Genomic DNA, 14,609 nt, shown 5'->3' with positions numbered 1-14,609 from the left:
CTGCAATGTGTGTACTTACCCAGGTGCGCCTGGTCCCAGATTACATCTCTTTCCTATAGCTTGATTTTTTTCCTATAGCTTAATTTTCAATATATCAGAATAACTTGTTTTGAACATTAAAAGAAAAACATTAGGGCAGAGGTAGATAGCATTATGGTTATTCAAAGAGACTCTCATGCCTGAGGCTCTAAAGCCCCAGGTTCAGTCCCCTGCACTACCATAAGCCAGAGCTGAGCAGTGCTCTGGTAAAAAATTAATTAATTAATTAATTAAAAGAAAAACATTAAAGAAGATCCTTGGGGGTAAGGGAGAGAGCATGATGGTTATGCAAAAAACTTCATGACTGAGTCACCAAGGCCCCAGATTAGATTCTCAGCACCACCAGAAACCAGAGCTTAGCAGTGCTCTGGTCTTTTTCTCTGTATCTCTCTCTCTCTCTCTCTCATTAAAATGAAATAAATTAAAAAAAAACATTAAAAAATATGTTGCTAAGACTTTGTAAGAACTGTGGTGAATATCTGTTATCTGAGGGAGGTGAGAGGTAGGGATACAGAACCTTGGCAGTTACAAGATTACATTGTACTCTTACAATTAGTCATAAATAGATAAAATGAGTAAATTTTAAAAAGTCATTGGGAAATATGGTTATGCAAATTATTTTCATGCCTGAAACTTTGGGATCCCAGGTTCATTTCCCAGCATCAGGAAGCCAGAGCTGAGCAGTGCTCCAGTGTAAACATAAGTCATTGGACCAACAGATCACTCCTATTTTCCAAATATCTCTAAGGGTGGAGTCCCCAAACCGGTAGGAAGAACGTAGTTTTACTTCCTTGTAAAATGATGTTAAATACTGGGGCCAGCTCACCCTTGTCAGCCAAGAGGTCTGCCTTTGCAGTCAACATGAAGGTCCTCCTTGTTCTGGGGCTTCTCCTCCTCTCCATCACTGCCCAAGGCAAGGTCTGGGACAGGTGTGAGTTGGCCAGATATCTGAAAAAAGCTGGAATGGATGGCTACAGGGGAGTTAGCCTGGCAAACTGTAAGTTCATTCTACTTTATACCTCTTATTAGTCAGGTGTGGAACAGATGCTAATCAAGGACGAATGATTAGAAAGGGACTTCCGGTGAATTAACTTTTAATTTATCTTTGAGAGCTGGTATGTTTATAGAAGTTAAAACCATGAACCATAGGATCATATAGACGAAGGCATAAGGGTAAGAAATACAGGAGAGGGGAGAAAGAACCAGACATCACTTATGCGCTGCCAGGGATTGAACTCAGGACGTCATGCTTGAGAGTCTAATGCCTTATTTACTGTACCACCTCCCAGGCCACTCTCCTCAATATTTTTAAATGGCTGTGAATGACTGTATAACTCATAGGAGATAAATCTTAATGTATTGGTCAGTGTATGTATGTCTGGGTGGGATATCAAGAAATCATCCTTCCTATTCTATATTTTGTTTCCCCAGATTCTAGTTTGATATCCAAATTCATTTCTAGTTACTACAAAGAAAATTTCTCTCAGAAAAATATTTATTTTTTCTGATAAATTTTACATTAGCATACTATGAGGCTGAATCATGCCTGAGGGATGGAAATAAGGAAAGGTGGTAACAATGATAGAAATAGCTATTCTAATACTCTCAAAAATGTGCTATTTTTTTTTTTGCATGCTATCTTTTTAAAGGACCTTGTCTTGTTTCCTTAATATTACAAAGTGATTTGCTAGACAAAGCAATCTCAAGAATCATTTAACACAAAAGTACTAGTATCTTACAAAAAAAACCTCTTTATAATTAAAAGTACTTAGAAATATAACTAGGTAAATAGAATTGATTATGATGTGTAAAACAACTCAGGTGGTGTTGCTGAGTGTTACTAAACATATGGGTTTTTTCAGGGGTGTGTTTGGCCAAATGGGAAAGTGATTACAACACACGAGCGTTGAACTACAATCCTGGAAGCCGAAGCACTGATTATGGAATATTTCAGATCAACAGTCGTTATTGGTGCAATGATGGCAAAACCCCAAGAGCAGTCAATGCCTGTGGCATACCCTGCAGTGGTAAGACAGGAAATCAGAGTGGTGACACAGGACCCATCTGGCTATACTTAGAAGAATAAAGATTTGGGTTGGAAAAATTGCGTAACAGTTATAAAATGGCTTTCATGCTTGAGGCCCTGAGGTCCCAGGTTCAATTCCTAGCACCACCATAACCAGAGTTGAGCAGTGCTCTGGTAAAATAAATAAGTAATAAAGATTCAATAAAAAAAAAATCGAACTTGGGAGTCGGGCGTTAGCGCAGCAGGTTAAGCGCACATAGTGCAAAGCTCAAGGACCAGCGTAAGAATCCCTGTTCGAACCCGGGATCCCCACCTGCAGGGGAGTTGCTTCACAGGCAGTGAAGCAGGGCTGCAGGTGTCTATCTTTCTCTCCCCCTCTCTGTCTCCCCTCCTCTCTCCATTTCTCTCTGTCCTATCCAACAATGATGACATCAGTAACAACAATAACTACAACAACAACAAAACAAAACAAGGGCAACAAAAGAGAAAATAAATAAATAAAATAAAATAAAACTTAAAAAAAATCAAACTGTTTCTTTCCATATTCGTAATTCCCTAAGAAATCCAAGAGCAAATATAATAAAAAGGTTGCTGTTTGGAAATACACAAAGATTTCTGGAATGACCTGTTAATTATGGTAAATGGACTGGTGAGTGTTTTATCAAGAACAGTGCCATTAATCCCACTTAACTGTGATTCAGGAGACTGAATCTGGGACCTCGTGCTTGACAGTCTAAAGCCTTATCCTCTATGCCACTTTCCAGGCCACACTGTCTCTGTGTCTGCATTTGAAAGTCAGCCTGGCATGGTGAAGACCCAGTGATGACCAAAAAATAATTTTAAATAAATAAATAATAATAAAGCAATATACTTGATTTCAAGCCTAATGCGATGGAATGAAGAGAAAGAAACTAGCATTCACACGGACTCCCAGAAAATAGTTTTTGTTTTTTGTTTGTTTGGGCTTTTTAATGTGGTGCTGGAGGTTGAAAACAAGATCTCACATTTAGGAAGCTGGCACTCTGCCCCGTTTCTTTCCTTAGCCAAAGAAAGTAAAGCTGACTAAACTGAAATTTAAAATGAAATTTCTTTGGAAGGTGTTTTCATTCCTTGTCTCTTTTACAGTTTTGCTGCAAGATGACATTAGTCAAGCTGTACAGTGTGCAAAGAGAGTTGTCCGTGACCCACAAGGCATTCAAGCATGGTATGTCTTAGTCTTATTATTGATCTATTTGTGTTTTAACCAAAGCACTCCTCAGCTCTGACTTGTAATGGTGCTGGGGACTGAACCAGGAACCATATAACCATAGGAATAAAAGTCATTTACATAACCATTATGCTATCTCCCTGGCCCCTACTTTGTTATGTTATAAAAGGGAAGCTGTTTTACCCAATTGTAAGAGAACCAAAAGAATATTTACAGAGACCAACATGTGCTATTGATTTTCAGACTTACATTAAGCAATGTTTTACCTAAAAATGATCTACTGAACCTGATTCAGAATCTTCCTTCTTTCTCTGCAGGGTGGCATGGAAAAAACACTGCAAAAACCAAAATCTCACTCCGTATATTCAGGGCTGTGGTGTATAATAGCAGAATTTCCCTTCTTCAGCTCATTCCATCTCTTTTTCAGATTAAGCGAGTAGTAACTGGATTTTTCAAGCATATCGCATATTTACAGAAGCAGGAGCAAAATGTGTGTTTTTTCTTCTTAGAAACTTAATGTTTACCAATGTGTTTATCATTTGCTATTATGCCTACAATTTAAAGTTTGCTGATACAACTATTGGTCATGAAGTTTTCTCAAAAATTGTGGCTGTCAAATCTATCTCTTTCAGTGGAGGGAATGGGGACACAGATCTCTGGTGGTGGGAGAGGTGTGGAATTGTGCCCCTATAATTATGTAAATCACTAATAAAAAATTAAAAATATCTATCTCCAGTGCATTCATTTCTTGACAAAATAATAATCTAGACTTAATTTTGAATGGTATAAGTACTTTTCAATACTAGATAAAGATGTGACAGGGTTGGGGTAGAAAGCATAAAGGTTGTATAGAGATTCTCATGCCTGAGGCTCCAAAGTCCCAGGTTCAATTCCTTGCACTACCATAAGCCAGAGCTGAGCAGTACTCTGGTAAAAAAAAAAAAAAATCAAGAACAATAGTAACTACAACAATAAAACAACAAGGGCAACAAAAGGGAAAATAAATAAATATTTTAAAAAATTAAAAATCAAGACATTAAAAAAAATGTGACACAAGACTATCTTAAAGCAAAGTGATCGTAGGCAAGACCTCAGCAGTATATAGACGACTAATGTCTTCATCTGTAAAGTCATCCCCCCAAAAAAAAGGTTAAAAAAATTTCTTTGTTAGGCAATGTGAATTTTAAAAAGAAACAAGATAGCGAATGACAAAAGCTGGTGACAGCTTATATAAAGAATTTTGTTTTCACAAAGCATTTGCTATGACTTACATATTTTCCTAGAAAAGATCTCAGGTGTCGTCTTAGAAACCATTCAGTCACACAACAGTCCCTCAAGCAGTAAGGATGTTAAGATCTTATAGGAAGTCAAAGGTAGAAATTGTATGTCCATCTCAAGCAGTGGGGTTGTGCAGAAAGAAAGCCCCAGCAATAACCCTGGTAGCAAAATTATAATCATAATAATTACACGAAGGGCTTTGGTGATGGCTCAGCTGGTTGAGCACACACATTGTCATGCACAGGGGCCTGGCTTCAAACGAGCATACTTGAAATTCATTGCCACAGACCTCAGATGGGCCCTCAAGTGGTCACTGCCCTTTGTCATTCCTGAGCAATCCTTTTGAATTCGTGTCTCCACTATCTAAAATAACTAGTATTTTACTTCCATATTTTTCTTCAGCATAGACATCCAGCCACTCACCATCCAGACGTCTCTGCTTTTAGTAGATAACCTGGCTTCACTTTGTATTGAAAGGCTACAACCTCCTGTGAAATTCTCCCTCCTGCCACCATTACAGTGGTCACACCTTCCCTGTCCACCTCCCACCCCAACAAACACCTTACCTGGATGAGGAGCCTCTCTGCTGATGACAGGGTCCCCACATGCTATCACTTCTGTCTCATGACTCAGAGTATTTCATGCACCCCAAGCATTCCTTCTCTCTTTTCTGGATGACCCCGTTGCTGCTCAAATTGCACCAGCAAACAAACTCTCATGCCTGAGGCTCCCAGGTCCCAGATTCAACACCCCTTACTACCATAAACCAGAGCTGAACCACACTGTTAAAAAGTGTGTATGGGGAGTCGGGCGGTAGCGCAGTGGGTTAAGCGCAGGTGGCTCAAAGTGCAAGGACCGGCGTAAGGATCCCGGTTCGAGCCCTCCACTCCCCACCTACAGGGGAGTCGCTTCACAGGCAGTGAAGCAGGTCTGCAGGTGTCTGTCTTTCTCTCCCCCTCTCTGTCTTTCCCTCCTCTCTCCATTTCTCTCTGTCCTATCCAACAACGACAACATCAAGAACAACAATAATAACTACAACAATATAGCAACAAGGGCAACAAAAGGAAATAATTAAAAAAAAAAAAGTGTGTATGATCCCCTGGCTTCCCACCTGCAGGGGAGTCGCTTCACAGGCGGTGAAGCAGGTCTGCAGTTGTCTGTCTTTCTCTCTCCCTCTCAGTCTTCCCCTCCTCTCTCCATTTCTCTCTGTCCTATCCAACAACGATGACATCAACAACAACAATAATAACTACAATAAAACAACAAGGGCAACAAAAGGGAATAAATAAATAAATAAATAAATATAAAAATTTTTTAAAAATGTTTTAAGTGTGTGTGTGTGTGTGTGTGTGTGTGTGTGTGTGTGTGTGTGTTCTGAGTATAGTTAGGAACATTCTAACCTGCACTCATTTCAGGTCCAGTCTACCTGGAAGTAGCAGAGTATGTTGACCCAGCCTCCCTTCAGAGAGTGGAGCAGTTTCTACTACTGTTATTATAGTTATTTTATTTTTATTTTTACCCAAGCACTGCTCAACCTTGGCATATGTGGTGCAGGGATTGAACCTGGGACTTTGAAGCCTCAGACCTGAGAGTCTCTTTGCTATCTCCTCTGCCCTGTATTATTTATTTATGAGAAAGATTTCATATTTGGTTATGCAATGTCAGGGATAAAACTCAGGACCTCATGCTTGATAGTCTAAGGCTTTATTCGTTGTGCTATCTCCTAGGATCACAGGAGACTTACTTTATAAAATATTTTCTGATGGTTCGGGAGGTGGCACAGAGGATAAAATGTTGGACTCTCAAGCATTAGGTCCTGAGTTTGATCCCCAGTAGTACACGTACCAGAGTGACATCTGGTTTGCTCTCTCTCCTATCCCTCTCATTAATAAGTAAATAAAATATTAAGGGTGGGTGTATATAGCATAATGGTTATGAAAAGAGACTCTCATGCCTGAGGCTCCAAAGTCCCAGGCTCAATCCCCTGCACCACCATAGGCCAGAGTTGAGCAGTGCTCTGGTAAAACATATCTATATCTATCTATATGTATATATACATATATATATATCAATTTTAAAAATAAAATATCAAAAGATATTTAATATATATACACATTTTTCCCCTTGGGGCTAGTTGGTGGCACATCTGGTTGAGTGCACATATTACTATGCTCAAGGACCCTGGTTGGAGCTCCAGGCCCCCACCTGCAGGGGAAAATCTTTTCTGAGTGTTTCAGGTATCTCGCTGTCTCTCTCCCTCTCTACACCATCTTCCTTCTTGATTCCTGTCTGTCTGTATCTAATAAATAAATAAAGATAATAAAAAAAAAAGAATGAAAGAAAGGAAGGAATGGAGTGGTGGTGCATCTGGTTGAGCACACATGTTAAAATGTGCAAAGACCCAGGTTCAAGCCCCCAGACCCTACCTGCAGGAGGAAGAAAGACTTCACAAGTGGCGAAGCAGTGCTGCAGTTGTCTCTCTCCCTCTCTATCTTCCCTCTCCTTTCAATTTCTGGCTGTCTCTATCCAATAAATAAATATAATTTAAAAATAAAGAAAGAGATTAAGAGAAAGGGGGCCAGCTGGCAGTGCAGCGGGTTAAGCGCATGTGGGGTGAAGCCCAAGGACTAGTGTAAGGATCCAAGTACCAGCCCCCCCCCCACCTGCAGGGGATTTGCTTCACAAGCGGTGAAGCAGTTCTGCAGGTGTCTATCTTTCTCTCTCCCTCTCTGTCTCCCCTCCTCTCTCAATTTTTCTCTGTCCTATCCAACAACAATGACAGCAATAATAACAACAACAATGATAAACAACAGGGCAAAAAATGGCCTTCAAGAGCAGTGGATTCATAGTGTAGGCACTTCTTCTTCTTCTAGCGTTTGCCCTTCTTCCGTAGCCAGTCAACAGCGTCAGGTTGAAAGCTGTCAGGAGCTGCTTGTTGCTGGCTTTGAAAGTGACTGGGATCCATGTGGATTCAGTCGGCTAGGAAGGATCGTCAGTTTCCCCAATGAATGGGTACTCACGGGATGCACCACGAGAAGGTCGATCCAATGCCTTAGCAAAAACCCTGGAGGCAATATATATATTCTTGAATGGGCCCCTAGGAACTTCCTAGCTTCTTTCCACCCTAAGATCACTCTTTTCATCTGCTCTATTTCTACATTCTGGTTTGAATAAATAAATAAATAAATAAATAAATAAATAAATAAATAAATAAATTCTTTAAAAAAATTTTAAAACAGTTGTTCTATTTGTGTTCCTTTGAAGAGAAGACCTAACCATCTCTCATATGGTTCCTGGTTATTAAACATTTTGTTCTGTTTTGTATCTTAACTTCCTTTCAGCTACCAAGTTGCAGATGCTACAATGATTCCATCCTGACTCCCCTAGGAAGAAGAGCTCACCAATGTGTCTCAGAACCGTACCTCTCCTCTCCAGAGTCCTACCCAACTAGGGAGAGACAGAAACAGGCTGGAGAAAAGGGGTACAGGGCAGGTGGTGGTGCACCTGGTTGAGAGCACATATTATAATGTGCAAAGACTTGGGTTCAACCCCACCCCACCCCACCCCCCCGTCTCAACCTGCAGGGGGAAAGCTTTACAAGTGCTGAAATAGTGCTGCAGATGTCTCTCTTTCTCTCTCCTCTGCATTTCCTTCAACCCTCTCAATTTCTGGCTATCTCTATCCAATAAATAAAGATACTAAAAAAAAAAACTAAAAAAACAGGCTGGGGGTATGGATTGACTTGCCAGTGCCCATGTCCAGTGAAGAAGCAATTACAGAAGCCAGTACTCCCACCTTCCCTATACCCTCCAAAAGAATTTTGGTCCATACTCCGAGAGAGGGAGAAATGTTAGGGGAAGATGACTAGAGGGCTCTGAACTCCAAGTCCATCAGGATCATGAGCCAGAAGAGGGAAAAAGGTCGGACACTTGAAAATAGTAATAGGTGTAGGTGTGACTTAGACAGGAGGAGAAGGCAGGATCATAGTGGGGAGGGGGAATGGGATATAGACATATGGTTTTATTTTTAAAGCCTTTGTTAAATGACTTTTAAAAATATACATATATATTTATTCCCTTTTGTTGCCCTTGTTATTTTATTGTTGTAGTTATTATTATTTTCGTCATTGTTGGATAATGACAGAGAGAAATGGAGAGAGGTGGGGGAAGACAGAGAGGGGGAGGGAAAGATAAACACCTGCAGACCTGCTTCACCACTTGTGAAGCGACTCCCCTGCAGGTGGGGAGTCAGGGCTCGAACCAGGATCCTTATGCTGGTCCTTGTGCTTTGCACCACCTGCACTTAACCTGCTACAGCCTGACTCCCGACATAATGTATTTTTTTTTAATAGAAATAATAGTCAGCCCATATCTGTGACCTTGGGAAAACCACTACAATTTCCAATGGAGGGAATAGGGACACAGAAATCTGGTAGTGGGAATAATATGTAATTATACCCCTTACCCTGTTATTTTATAATTTTATTTTATTTTTTAAATTTATTTTATTATTCATGAGAAAGATTGGAGGAGAGAGAAAGAACCAGACATCATTCTGATACATGTCCTGGCAGGGATTGAGCTTGGGACCTCATGCTTGAGAGCCCAATACTTTATTCGCTGTGCCACCTCCTGGACCACATCTTTTCATTTTATGAATCAATATTAAGTAACCAATAAAAATGCAAAAATAAAATTTTTCCATGGGGCTGGGCAGTGTCACACCTGGCAGAGTGCATGTGCTACAATGTGCAAGGATTAGGGTTCAAGTCCCTGGTTCCTACCTTCAGGGAGGATGCTTTTCAAGCAGTGAAGAAGTACTGCAGCTGTCTTTCTGTCTCTCTCCCTCTCACTCTTTTAATTTCTTTTAAAAGTATTTTTATTTATTTATTTTCCCTTTTGTTGCCCTTGTTGTTTATCGTCTTTGTTGTTGTTATTATTGTTGTTGTTATTGCTGTCGTTCTTGTTGGACAAGACAGAGAGAAATCAAGAGAGGAAGGGAGAGAAAGACAGACACCTACAGACCTGCTTCACCGCCTGTGAAACGAACTTCCTGCAGTTGGGGAGACTGGAACCATGTGCGCTTAACCCGCTGCAGCACCGCCCTGCTTCCTCTCTCTCCCTCTCTATACGCCTCTACTCTCTTGATTTCTCTCTGTCTCTATCAAATAAATAAAAAGATAAGAAAATATAATTTCTTAGGAGCCACTATTAAATTTCTTAAAATATTTAATTAGCAATAAACAAATTAATATTTTCTTAGGTGTTAGGGAGCTAGCATAATGGTTTTGCAAAAAACTTTAGTGCCTGAGGCACTGACATTCTAAATTCAATCCCCAGCACCATAAGGCAGAGCTGAGCAGTGCTTTCATTAAAAAAAAAAAAAAAAAAAACTGGGGAGTCAGGCAGTAGAGCAGCGGGTTAAGTGCATGTGGTGCAAAGCGCAAGGACTGGCCTAAGGATCCTGGTTCGAGCCCCGGCTCCCCACCTGCAGGGGAGTTACTTCACAAGCTGCGAAGCAGGTCTGCAGGTATCTTTCTCTCCCCCTCTCTGTCTTCCCCTCCTCTCTCCATTTCTCTCTGTCCTATCCAACTACAACGACATCAATAACAACAGTAATAGCTACAACAATAAAACAACAAGGGCAACAAAAGGGAAAATAAATATTTTTTAAAAATCTTAGAACTTACTAAAGAAAATTATTTAAAATGATAATCAGGGGGCAGCCCCCTGTAGGTGGAGAGCTGAGAGCTCAAACCTGGATCCTTAAGCATGTCCTTAGGGTTTGTATTATGTGTCCTTAACCCAGTGTGCCACCACCTGATCCCCCCCCCCTTTTTTTTTTACCAGAGAACTGATCAACTCTGGTTTATGGTGGTGCACGGAATTGAACCTTGGGCTTCAGAGCCTCAGGCATGAGAGTCTCTTTGCAACCTTTATGCTCTCTATTCTACCCTCATTTTTTAAATTTTAACAGGGTTACAAATTTTCTTTCTTTTTTATATTTATTCCCTTTTGTTGCCCTTGCTGTTTTATTGTAGTTATTATTGTTGTTGTTATTGACGTCGTTGTTGTTGGATATGACAGAGTGAGATGGAGAGAGGAGGGGAAGACAGAGAGGGGGAGAGAAAGATAGACACCTACAGCCCTGCTTCACTGCTTATGAAGCGACTCCCCTGCAGGTGGGGATCTGGGGGCATGAATCAGGATCCTTATGCTGGTCCTTGCACTCTGCACTCTTTCTTACTTTTTTTTAAAAGATTTTATTTACTTATTAATGAGAAAGATAAGAGGAGAGATGCCCCAGCCAGCGGGGCAGTGAACAGGGGCTAGGAACCTAAAGACCTGGAATGACAGGGACAAGAGACACGAAAGAACGAAAGCAAGACAGGTTTCTGATCAAGCTGCAAAATTTTATTGTGTTCACAGGCATTATAAGGCTTTGGGAAAGGGGGAGGGAATGCTGGTGGAGGAGGAGGGGGAGCAAACTTCAAAGTGGAATGTTCCTTGCAACAAACAATGGCCGAAACCATGTTTATTACCACAACTATGTGTTGTGTCACTTGATTTCTGATAAATGGTTTACCTGAGGGGAAATGCCTGCCCAGGGGGAAATAAAACTTGTCTCGAGGGCTCCCATTGTTTCAAAGCTTATCAAGCAGAGAAATGGCTTCTGGCAGAGAGAGAGAGAAAGAACCAGACATTACTCTGTGATGTGCTGGTATGGAAATTTGGTACTCTGGTACAGAGATCAAACTCAGAATCTAATGCTTGAGAGTTCAGTGCCTTCTCCACTGTACCACCTCCCGGATTACAAGGTTACAAATTTTCAATGTTAATCAGATACAAGGCATATTTACCTATCTCTTCCCTTCATGAGCGACTACCTCTACTTTTTAAGCTTAATATTGACTTTTTTATTAATTTATTTCTTTATTGGGGAATTAATGTTTTACATTCAACAGTAAATACAATAGTTTGCACATGCATAACATTCTCCAGTTTCCCATTTAACAATACAACCCCCACTATGTCATTTATCATCCTTCATGGACCTGTATTCTCCCCACCCACCCACCCCAGAGTCTTTTACTTTGGTGTGATAAATACTGACTTTTAAAAAATGATTTATTTACTTATTAATGAGCAATGATATGCATGTTATGCACATAAAAAAAAAAAAGAAGTAGAAACGCAAAGCAGAAATTGACTGAGTTTGGAGTATGGCACCAAAGTAAGAAAGAAGAAGTGCACTAGAGTTTGCAGTGAGTACCTCCCTAACACTTCCTCTCCACTATTCCAAGCTTTGGGTCCATGATTGCTCAACAATTTGTTTGGCTTTGTATGTTAACTCTCTTTTTCAGCCACCAGGTTCCAGGTGTCATCAGGATGCCGGCCAGGCTTCCCTGGATTGAAGACCCCACCAATGTGTCCTGGAGCTCAGCTTCCCCAGAGACCCACCCTACTAGGGAAAGAGAGAGTATGGACCGACCAGTCAACGCCCATGTTCAGCGAGGAAGCAATTACAGAAGCCAGACCTTCTACCTTCTGCAACCCTCAATGACCCTGGGTCCATGCTCCCAGAGGGATAGAGAATGGGAAAGCTATCAGGGGAGGGGGTGGGTTATGGAGATTGGGTGGTGGGAATTGTGTGGAGTTGTATCCCTCCTACCCTATGGTTTTGTTAATTAATTCTTTCTTAAATAAAATAAATAAATAAATATTTTTTAAAAAGGAGAGAGAGAAAGAACCAGATATAACTCTGGGACATGTGCTGCTGGGGACTGAACTCGGGACCTCATGCTTGAGAGTCCAAAGCCTTATCCACTGCACCACCTCCCGGACCACACAATATTGACATTTTTAAGATATTATTTTAGAGAGAGGATCACATGAGAGAAAGAAACTAGAGATGATGATGATGATCTTGCCAGAGCACTACTTAGCTCTGGTTTATGGTGGTGCTGGGGATTTAACCTGGGATTTCAGGACCTCAGGCATAAAAATCTTTTATTTAGTTACTTTATTTATATTTTTGTTTTGGTATTACCTTTATTTATTTATTGAATAGTAACAGTCAGAAATCTAGAGAGAAAGAGGTGATAGAGGAGAGAGACAGAGAGACACCTGCAGCACTGCTTCACCATTTCTGAAGCTTCCCCACCCAGGACTGGGGACACAACCATTGTAACATGTACACTCAACCAGGTGCTCCACGTTTTTTGCATAACCATTAAGCTGTCTCTCTAGCACTAATTTTAGCTTTCTAAAGCAGTAATTCAAGATTTCTTTTTTTTTTTTCCACAAAGACTTCTGACCAAATCTAAATGTCTCTCTTGCTATCTTTGCCTAATACATGCCTTAAACATCATCTTGAGGCTGTATTTTCTGTCCATATTATAATTCCCTGTATTTCTTAATGTCCTTTATAATTATTTATTTATTTATTTTTGCCCTTGTTGTTTTATTGTTGTAGTCATTATTGTTGTTGTTATTGATGCCTTCGTTGTTGGATAGGACAGAGAGAAATGGAGAGAGGAGGGGGAGACAGGGAGAGAGAAAGATAGACACCTGCAGACCTGCTTCACCGCTTGTGAAGCGACTCCCCTGCCAGGGGCTTGAACCGAGCCAGGAGCCAGGGAGCCAGGGGCTTGAACCGAGACCCTTATGCCGGTCCTTGTGCTTTGCGCCACCTGCGCTTAACCGCTGTGCTACCGCCCGACCCCCCCTTTATAATTTTTTTATTGCTAAGGCTAGCTGCCTACGTGATGAATCCACTGCTCTTGAAGGCCTTTTTTTTTTCTTTCTTTTTCTTTATTTCCTTTATTTGATAGGACAGAAATATATTGAGAGGATCTGGGGAGACAAAGAAGAATAAAGAGATACTAGCAGTACTTGCTTCACTGCTAGTGAAGCTCCATTCCATCCCCCATGGCCACAGATGGGGAGTGGGTGGTCTAGTGGTTCCTTGAGTATGGTAATATGTGGACTCAACCGAGTAAACCACCGCCTGGCCCCCTTTAATATTTATTTATTTATCTATTTATGAGCACTGCTCTGCTCTGTCCTATTGTGTTGGTGGATATTGAACCTGGAACTTGTAAACTGGATATTGAACTTGTAGCCTTAGGAACAACAAGCTTTTTGCATAACCATTATGCTCTCCCCAGCCCCTAAACTTCCATTTTAAAAAAAAATTATGACCTCATTTTTATAAACCACATCTCCAAGATCTTACTGAGATAGTACCTATGAGGGGCACTTCCCCTCTCCTCAAGATTTATTGTATATGAAATTGTCTTTATTCTAGTCACATTTTGTTGCAAATTGACTCGGTATGGAATATAAATTGGAATTAAATTTCCTGCAGAATCTTGAAAGTCGTCTATTGCAATGGGATCAACTGCAGAACCAAATCTAAAGAATTCCGTTGCTCTCCAGATTCCAGTGTTGCTACTGAGCAACCTAAACTAATTCTGACTGTGGAGTCTTTACAACCTGGAAGTGTATGGGATCTTTTCTTTATCTCCACTATTCTGAAAGTGCATAATGATGTGGATTTATTTAATCTTTGCACTGGGTACGAGGTAGGGTCTTTCAGTTCGGAAACTCGTGTCCTTAAAAAAAGGAAAACAAGCTGATGTGATTCATCCAAATGAGGACACAAACAAGAAAAAAGGAAATTAGGACATAAAGACTGATAATCAAGTTGAGTCAGTTGCATTGGGGAATCATTGTTTCTCTCTCTCTCTTTCAATTTTTATTATATTTATTTATTTATTGAGTAGAGACAGCCAGAAGTTGACATGTAAGGGCAGATAGGGAGAGAGCGATGAGACACTTGCAGCCCTACAGGTGGGAACCGGCTGGTTGAAATTGCATCGAGCATGGTAGTACCTGCACCTAACCCGGCCCCAGGGATCATTGTCTTTCTTGAGAGCAGTTTCTCCAGAGGGCAACGGAGGTCGTTACACACGTTGAACTGAAAAAAAAAAAAAACAGAAAAGAAAGGAGTTGTTGCCAAGAAATTAGCTGGTCAGGTACATAAATGTGCTTGAAG

At 40.7% G+C, this 14,609-nt stretch overlaps 1 protein-coding gene across 1 annotated transcript; it reads left to right on the top strand.

Annotated features, from left to right (window-relative positions):
• Positions 1-858: 858 nt before the first annotated feature.
• LYZ (lysozyme) lies at positions 859-4,001 on the top strand. The gene is made up of 4 exons (XM_007528399.3): positions 859-1,036; positions 1,902-2,066; positions 3,191-3,269; positions 3,590-4,001. Exons 1-4 carry the CDS (start codon positions 901-903, stop codon positions 3,654-3,656), a joined length of 447 nt encoding a protein of 148 aa, XP_007528461.1. The 5' UTR covers positions 859-900; the 3' UTR covers positions 3,657-4,001.
• Positions 4,002-14,609: the final 10,608 nt, after the last annotated feature.

The sequence above is a fragment of the Erinaceus europaeus genome, chromosome 7 (genome assembly GCF_950295315.1).
Source record: "Erinaceus europaeus chromosome 7, mEriEur2.1, whole genome shotgun sequence".
In the NCBI taxonomy this organism is placed as follows: Eukaryota; Metazoa; Chordata; class Mammalia; order Eulipotyphla; family Erinaceidae; genus Erinaceus; species Erinaceus europaeus.
The sequence above is the reverse complement of the archived record's forward strand: the minus strand, read 5'-3'. Positions and strand labels throughout refer to the sequence as shown.

Coding starts and splice junctions, on each gene's coding strand:
- LYZ (XM_007528399.3), top strand. CDS start 901: ATGAAGGTCCTCCTTGTTCTGGGGCTTCTCCTCCTCTCCATCACTGCC. Junction 1,037..1,901: donor GGGAGTTAGCCTGGCAAACT/GTAAGTTCATTC, acceptor GGGTTTTTTCAG/GGGTGTGTTTGGCCAAATGG. Junction 2,067..3,190: donor CTGTGGCATACCCTGCAGTG/GTAAGACAGGAA, acceptor TCTCTTTTACAG/TTTTGCTGCAAGATGACATT.